Raw genomic sequence first — 8946 nt, forward strand, 5'->3', positions numbered from 1 at the left:
GAGGATTGGTTTTGTTGCAGGTTCTCTAATAAGAACATTTCCCAAGTGCAATATGTTTCAATGTTCAAAAGAACAAGCAGCAAGCACACTGCCTGACAGCGTAAGATAGCTGCGGGGGCGGGCAGGGGCTCAAGGACTGGAAAAACAGAAAAAAAATATCCGAGCGGCCAGACTTACAGCGAACCTGTAGATGGGAGGAAGTCTTTTGAACCTCCTCGGCTCCCATACAGGCAAAGGTACAGCGCGCTATTGCACTTCCGGCTTCGGCCTACCCAAAATGGCGCTTGACTTTTAGGCCAACCTTCTCCGCTGCACTATCCCCACCCGGTGCTGTTTGCCCCCTTCTCAAGCCCTCCAGGACTTTCTCCACAACAGCTCGGCAACTACAGTTAGCATCCTCCGAGATGTCTGGAAACGGGGGCGGCGCTGATGGCCCAGGTGGGCAGTTGGAGGAGGAGGTTAAGAGGGAGACATCTTCAGATCTCAACTTGACACCTGAACTTCAAATGAACTTGACGTTGACCAGAGACGGTGACGGTGCCGGGGATGGTAGTGTTCCCACCCTTGCTGGCACAGAAAATCAAGGCATGGATGCAGAAAACGATGGTGGCGAAGACACAGTCGACCACGGCCATGGCGACGGTGATGGCGACGGCGGGCCAAGGCGTGAAGTAGAGGAAGATGAGGAAGAAGCGGCAGAAGACCAGCACGAGGTACGGTGCACTCAGGGCAACCCTGATCAGCATTTATCAGACGAGGCCCAGGCCCTGGAGGACTGGGTGTCCTCAGAGACATCGGCCCTGCCGCGTCCTCGCTGGAATGTCCTCACTGCTCTTCGAGATCGGCAGCTGGGTTCCAGTTCCCGCTTTGTTTACGAGGCCTGCGGGGCACGGGTGTTTGTGCAGCGTTTCTGCCTGCAGTATGGCCTGGAAGGCCACAGCGGTTGTGTCAATAGTGTTCACTTTAACCAACGTGGCACCCGACTGGCCACCAGCAGTGATGACTTAACGGTGATAGTTTGGGATTGGGTGCATCAGCAGCCAGTACTGGACTTTGAGAGTGATCACAGAAATAATGTCTTTCAGGCCAAGTTCCTTCCCAACTGTGGCGATTCCACCCTGGCCACGTGTGCCCGTGATGGGCAGGTACGGGTGGCACAGCTGCTTGCTCTGCCACACAACAGGGTTTCTAAGCGGGTGGCCCAACATAGAGGAGCGAGCCACAAGCTGGCGCTGGAGCCAGACTCCCCTTTTAAGTTCCTAACCTCAGGGGAAGATGCTGTTGTTTTTGCCATTGATCTCAGACAAGACCGCCCAGCTTCCAAAGTGGTCGTAACAAAGGAGAATGCGAGGAAAGTGGGACTGTATTCGATCTTTGTGAATCCCGCCAATACTTACCAGTTTGCTGTGGGTGGAATGGACCAGTTTGTAAGAATTTATGACCAGAGGAAAATTGATGAGAGTGTGAATAATGGCGTGCTCAAGAAGTTCTGCCCTCATCACCTGGCCAACTGTGATGGCAAAGTAAACATCACCTGCCTGGTGTACAGCCATGATGGCACAGAGCTCCTGGCCAGTTACACCGATGAAGATATTTACCTGTTCCACACCTCTAGCTGTGATGGGGCCCAGTATGTTAAGAAATACAAGGGGCACAGAAATAATGCCACAGTCAAAGGTGTCAATTTCTATGGCCCCAGAAGTGAGTTTGTGGTGAGCGGTAGTGATGGCGGGCACATCTTCCTGTGGGAGAAATCATCCTGTCAGGTCGTTCAGCTCCTGGAGGGGGGTGACAGGGCAGGAACTGTCAACTGTGTTGAGCCCCACCCTTACCTCCCCGTGATGGCAACCAGTGGCCTAGACCATGATGCCAAGATCTGGGCACCCACTGCTAAAGATGCCACCCAGCTACTCGGGTTAAAGGATTTGATTAAGAAGAACAAGCAGGAACGAGATACAGAGGGGCTGGGCCACTCTGATGTGTTTGACACCAACCTGCTTTCCTTCCTCATGCATCACCTGACATACAGAAATTATCGCCGACATGTTACTCCCCGGGTTCCCAACCCAGTAGGACTTGGGGAAGCAGAGTCAGACGAGTCTTCCAGTTCCTCAGTCGTATCTGAGGATGAGGGCGAGGACGAAGAATACCAAGACCAGGGACAGTACCAAGGACGTATGCAGTGCCTCCCATCCTGAATGCCTGATACCTGATGCAGCTTGATGTCACTGCAGTAGGCTGGACTTTAAGCTTGAAATTCAGTTTAACTAATAGATTTGCCTTTGGTCTTTTATTTCCCACAATAAAAACCACCTTTCATCTGTTCCCTCTGCTTTCCTTCCTTCCTTTCTCACATTCTTCCTCCCTCATTATTTTCCCCTCACTTGGTCTTTTTATTCCTCTTCCTTTACCGCTTACCTCTGTGTGAATGTAGAAGCAATTCATTTATGCCACTTTTTGTTTGCTCTCTTACAATAGACTACTAAAGGGTCCTTATTCTGGTGAAAATATTAAGACCCTTATTGAATCTGAAAACAATCACCTTTATTTCATCTTTAGTAGTATGTGTGTAACTTCTTTGTTTGAGCTGAAAATTGTACAAATGTGTTTATTATTCAAAAGTGAGTAAAAGAAATTGTATGCACACTCATATATACTCGTGTGCTTAATGAGAGGAGAGAGAGGAAGAGAGAGGGACAGGGAGAGAGAAGAAAATGGAGAGAAAATGTGGTTAGATAAAGTTCTAGGAAGATAATTTTTTTTGTCTAGAATTAATTACTTGTTCCTGTTTTCTGAATCCATGTTAACACTGATAGATTGTAGTAGCAGGCAGGGCTAGTAAGGAGTGAGTTGAGAGGCCTGACTCTGTCTACCCTGTACTTTGAATTCTCCTGAAGGTGCATGGCTGAGGACTACCTCAGGATTACCAACTGCAGAGTTCTCTTGTGACACTCATAATCTAGAAGGGACCAGCCAGGAATATAAGAATTCTTAAGATTTTAAAATGAGTATATGTTTGAACCAACATTAAGAATAACTTCATGTTGCAATAAAGAGTAGTTTGTACTTAAGATAACTGTGTGATATCATTGAATGAAATATCTCATTTGACATTGATGCATTGCTTAAGGTTCTTCTTAAGGGGTTAAGTTGCTTTTAAAAATTGTTTGTTCTAAGCTTTATTTAACGCAAACTTTGGGTACAGGATGTCCAGGTAGCATGCAATAATAATGTTTCAGTTTTACACCTGTTATGTGTGTAAGTGAGGCAGAGGCCCTCCTTGTCCCCAGCCTCCCTGTGAGGTAGAACACGCCCTGCTTTGCAGCTGTTTGTTGGTAAAGACAGAGGTGTTAAAACACCCTGTGTCCTAACAGAGGCTTTTCTTCCATAATGCTCCTTAAATGGGTATTATCTCAGGCCACTTGAGAGCAGTATGAGTTTATATGAGATCGGACTTCAGAATGGAAAATTACTTAATCAAAGTTTCTGCTCCTTGAGATTCAAAGGTAGAGACAATGGAATGGGATCTGGGCCCCTGGGGTAGCCCCTACCAAGTTCTGCTGTCAGGAAAAGACCCTAAATGTCCCAAAAGAACCTAATGAGTCTGAGCAAAGCACTGTGGTTTAAAAATGGCCATAAGGAAAGCAGAGTAAAACTAGAATCCCAAGTTTGGGGCAATCCTGGACTGTTGGGTGGTTGTATACCAGCCAGAAGATCAACAAATTAAAAAAAAATAAAATACCCTTTGACATTTCCAAAAAACTGGCGGCACTGAGAACAATGGGAAAATAGGGTAACTACCCAGGTCTTTGTCATGTGCTGTTTAGAAGCCGTCAGTCTCTGTCGGTGGGCTGTGAGGGGTTGGAGGTGGGATGGAGGATCGTTGGGGAGGGGTTGTGCTCTGAACTAAAACCTTGAGATTTCCCTGCATGATTCTGCCCTTCTGGTGCAAGAAGAGGCACTTGGAGCAGCATTTGGAAGGCAAGGGCACAGTAGTAGCCCTATTTGATTTGGGCTCAGAAAGTAGGCCAGCGGCACACTGGTTCTTACCTCCTGGCTCCCCTTAGTGTGAGGCAGTAGCTGGGCCTCAGATCTTTCTTCAGCTTCAGCAGCTCCATAGGAACACTGCCCACGTCTCCTTCCCGCACTCACGCCACCTCGGGTGGAGGCCTGGAGGCCGTGACGATCAGCCTGGGCTCCAGGTTGTCCTGGTGGGTTCCGGTGAACCTCACAGGTTTCAGTCCACCTTTGCTTCCCCCACTGCACAGCCATCTCTCCTTCCAGAAAGCAGTGCTGGCCCCCGGCTCCGGCACCTGACGCAAAGACAAAAGCCTCAAGAACACTGCTTAACCAGGTCCCACAGTCACGCACTCTCCCGTCCCTGTTATAAGTCACCTCTGCTTGGACCCCCGAAGGAGGCCGCCATAAGCACCTGTTTGGATTGAGTAAGTCACCAGATTGCCTAGACGATTTGCCATTTGTAAGAGTTAATCCCCCTAAGGAGAGAGGTTGGTCTTTTTTAATGTTGGTAGATAGATAACAGGGATTGGGATAAATTGAAAAATACAGTTATGATAATAGCTGAACACGAAGCTGGTAGCATAGATCCCAGGAATTGAAAATTATGTTGCAATTGTAATTTATGTAAATATTGGTATATTAGGAAATAGAAGAGAACAATAAACATCACAACCCACCTTCCTTGCCATGGCGGGCCAAGCTAACAATTCTGCCATTTAAGCAGGTGAAACTTCATCTTAAATTTAATTTCTCAACACCAACTATTTTCATTCCACAATGTCGTTTCTATGGGACAGCTCAGTGTAGGCTCTCCTGGCCTTTAAGCAGTATTATAATTCTCTTCTCATTATGCACAGATTCTAACTACATAAAGCTGGTACATTAGCCAAAATGTACTTCTATAAAGACAACTTCTGGCAGTCATTTCTAAAAAAACAGTTGTAGAAAAGACCACCGGAGGAAAAAATATATATATAATGGTGTCTAGTTGCTAAATGACAAGCCAAAAGAATTTTAGTGAGTCCTGTTGGTCCCACAGTGACCTTCAGCATTGCTCCTTCTACCACGGGAGCCAAAAGCATAATGATTTCAGTTTTTACATTTCCTTCTCAGAGCTTTATAGGGGACTGAATACACATTTCTTTAATGGACAATGATTTCAGAGATGGGTGTATGCCTAGGAGATTACTGTGTTACTCTCAACCTGCATTGTGGAGAAAACTAGGGATTTCTGGATCTTTTCTGTGGGAGAGGGTTTGGAAATTCTTTATCCTGTTGTTTTAGTCAGAGGACAATGTCTTTTTTTCCTCCTAATTTGGCAACACCTTTATCTCTTAATTCCATCATATAAGCAACTACCTGTGGAATTTAGATGCACATATACTAACAAATATATTCAAGTGCAGTCCCTCAATAATTCTTTTTTTATTTGTAGTTATTGATTTGAGAGAGAGAGAGATGGACTTGCTGTTTTTCTCATTTATGCATTCATTGGTTCCTTTTATGAGTGCCCTGACCTGGGATCAAACATGCAATCCTGGCATATGGGAGCGATACTCCAATCAACTGAGCTACTGCCCAGGGCTCAATAGTTCTTCATAAAACCCATATTAAAACAGGGGACAGAAAACTTAAGTTCTGACAAATTAACTTTCCAATGACATTGAGATAAGAAGGTGTAAATTGGAGTATCAATTAGAATTTGCAAATAAATTTTTCTAATAAATAATGGCACCTAGCATAATTGTTTTTGTGCATGGTAATTTGGCTTAGGTGACAATAGAAATTGAGATCCCATGTCTCAAGATGGGAAAGTCAAGGAGCATATAACAAGGACTCATGGACAAAATCAAAGGGGAAGAGCTGAGGGAGGGAGGAAGGGAGGGGGCAAGGGAAAGTGGTGGGGGGAGGCAGAGACAAATGTATTTGAAAAAATAAATTAAAAAAATTTTAAAAAAAAGATTCTTTCATGATATAATTTAAGGGTTAAATATTATTTATTTGACATTGTACATAAAGCATAGTAAGATCATGATATTTAAAAATCACCTTTCACCTGTACAGTTGGCTGTAGCCTCAACCTGGATTTTTGTGAGTTCTGTGGTAGACATGTTAGCAACTCAAGGCCGTTTAATTGAATTGTAGTCTCCTGAGCAGAAAAAATTAAACAACAACAATGAAGCAATAAGACACAAAAAACAAAATACAAACTATGAAAACAGTACGTTCTAGGATAGTAACCGTAATTCTAGCTTCAGCTACACACTGCTTTGAATGACATTGGATGATAAGGGATCTGCTGGTGAAGGGACCAGCATTCTGCCACTTTGAAACTCCTTTGGGGGACATTAATTCAAGCTATTTATTAAGGCACAGGACTCAGAAATAACCTTCTACCTTATCCCCTTCCCTTCCCAGGAGATTCAGACAGAGACCCCTGCTTCAGGAAAGAGGTTTTAGGATGTTCGCCTTAGAAAAGGGCTTCAGGCAGGTGGCTGTGTGCTACATACCCCGTGTCCCCCCTGTCTCTGAGTCGCCTAGCAAGGATTTTCCTGCCATGTGGGTTCCACTGTTCCTGCACTACCTGTACATCGCCCGTTCTCCCTTCTGAAAGCTCATACCCTGTTCCCCCTTCTTCTTTGTCTATGAACGTCTTCTACAGGCCGCGTTTCTGTCAGAGGGCGGCGGGTTTGGGGGTAGGTGAAAATGGTGAAGAGACTCAGCAAAGAAAGAAAAACTCATAGACACAGGCAGCAGGATGGTGATAGCCAGAGGGCAACGAGGTGGGGGGCGGGTGAAAGGGTAAAGGGGGGACAAATGGTGATGGAGGGAGCCTTGACCTGAGGTGGCGAACACACAACAGGATGCAGAGATGATGTATTAGATGACCGTACACCCGAAGCCTGTATAGTGTTATTAACCAGTGCCACCCCAGTAAATTCTATAAAAATGAAAAACTGGATGAGGCTTTTCCTTGCAGCTAGTTCTATGACCTGAAAGCCTGGCTTGTGATCAGTGAAGATATTTTCTCCGGTCCCCACCACCTGGAAGGTGCACGTGCCGGGTGCACCTGGTGACCGGTCGAATAGAGCGGGTCTCCAAGTGACTCTTGGTCCAGCTCTGCCGGTTCTGAGGGGAGACTGTGATAGGGGGCCCAGCCCTTAAGGGGGCTTTGTTGTCTAAACCGTTGTTACTTGTTCACCGTGGGAAAATTTCATTCCAGAGGCGTTGCCTGCCACGCGCCACGCATTGGCGGGTTTGTGTCAGAGCCGCCCGCGTGCTGTGGGAGACAGAAGACGCCTTATGCACCCCCCATCCTAACCGTCTGTGTAACGAAGGCCTCTGATTTGCAGGTGAACGTTTGGATCCATGAGGGATGCATCTTCTGCATTCAGTTTGTGGAGGCATTTTGGCTTCTTTGTTGAAGTTGGAAAAGACTTCCTGGTGGAGTTGCCCTAAAATCCTACTGCCACTGGCCACGTGGTGGATGTTTTCAATGGAAACAAATTTCTTAATTGAAATGCTTTATCAAGCTCTCATATTGATATAATAACCTGTCATTAAGACCCCTTTAATGAGATGGAAGGACAGAAATTAGACCAAACATCATTTTCCAATGAGACCCCGCCGTTTTTAGCTTCAGATATTTGTGGAGTTTGTGACAAATGAGGACATTGGAAGTACAAGTGCCTTGCACCTAATTAAAAAAGAGATACACAGACCTACAGCTGGTCTTAACACTTTTAAATTTCTATTTAGCTTTTTGAGTCTTACAGCTGCTTACTGGTTAATTAACATGAGAATTCTAAGAAAAGTGATGGAATTGAAAAGCAATACATTTCCTAATAAGATAGACATTTTTGAAAAATTATTGAGATAAATGAGTATTAGTATACTTGAAACTGTCTTAGTGGATATACTTGTTAATTAGAAATTTGACAAAATTAGAAGCCTATTATTTTGGAAGAAATGGAAGGAATATTTTAGAGCCTCAACAGATCTTCTTGCCAGGTAATCGGAGATGGAACCTCAGCCCACTGGCCGGATGTCCAAGTTTTCAGTGTCTCTGGACCTCACTGAAAGAAAAAGAGTTATCTTGGGCCACATACTAAATATATTGGGACATGTTATCTCAGAATAATCTCCTAATGTTTTAAGAAAATTCCTGAATTTGTGTTGGGCCGCATTCACAGCCATCCTGGGCTGCATGTGGCCTGCGGGCCACATGTTGGAAACCCCTGATTCAGTATGAGGCAGAAATAACTGAAAGGGGAAAAAACTGACACTTTCTAAAACACAAGTGGTTAATATTGCCCACGCCTGACACCTGGCCTTTGTCTTCTCCAGCCTCCCTTAAAGCTGTCCAGAAGACACAATGAAAAATCTTGTTTCTTCTCTACAGTTATTAATGATTCAGTTTATGTTAGGATTTGTTTGTGAGTTCTACGTTCGTATAAGTATAGAATGATGTATTCTGCCTCTAGATGGTGTTCCTTGTAGTGTATCACATTTTATTTGCTTAAAAGAATTAATGTTTGTATAAATTAATAAATAGCAATCACTCCAAAGATTTTTATGAATCATTGCATTTAGGAAAATATTTGACATCATAACTGACTTAAGTTCTGTTAATGTCTTTTAGAGTTGTAAACATCAATCACATGTGTTTTACCAAGATTTGCAAAAATAAGTTCAGGTTATATCTGTTACAAAATGTGTTGAGAAAATAGTTTGGATAATAATTGACTTTGAAACCTCATAGTGTTACTAAGACTTAAATAGTTACAAATAACATAAAGGTTTTTGATAAAACTTTTCTTTAATAATTGTAGTAAATGTTATACTACATATTATTATGTTTTATATATATATGTATATGAGTGTGTGTATGTGTGTGTGTATATATATGTATATATGCCTCAACAT

At 44.0% G+C, this 8946-nt stretch overlaps 1 protein-coding gene across 1 annotated transcript; it reads left to right on the forward strand.

The window, feature by feature from the left end:
- The first annotated feature begins 404 nt into the window (after positions 1 to 404).
- On the forward strand, positions 405 to 2198 carry LOC129065103 (DDB1- and CUL4-associated factor 8-like). The gene has a single exon (XM_054566356.1). It carries the CDS (start codon positions 405 to 407, stop codon positions 2196 to 2198), a length of 1794 nt encoding a protein of 597 aa, XP_054422331.1.
- Positions 2199 to 8946: the final 6748 nt, after the last annotated feature.

Source organism: Pteronotus mesoamericanus, unplaced genomic scaffold (assembly GCF_021234165.1).
Source record: "Pteronotus mesoamericanus isolate MK-2021 breed Mesoamerican mustached bat unplaced genomic scaffold, CSHL_Meso_final contig_173, whole genome shotgun sequence".
NCBI classification, from domain to species: Eukaryota; Metazoa; Chordata; class Mammalia; order Chiroptera; family Mormoopidae; genus Pteronotus; species Pteronotus mesoamericanus.

Bases quoted from the DNA above. Each gene is read 5' to 3' on its own strand.
- LOC129065103 (XM_054566356.1), top strand. From the start codon at position 405: ATGTCTGGAAACGGGGGCGGCGCTGATGGCCCAGGTGGGCAGTTGGAG.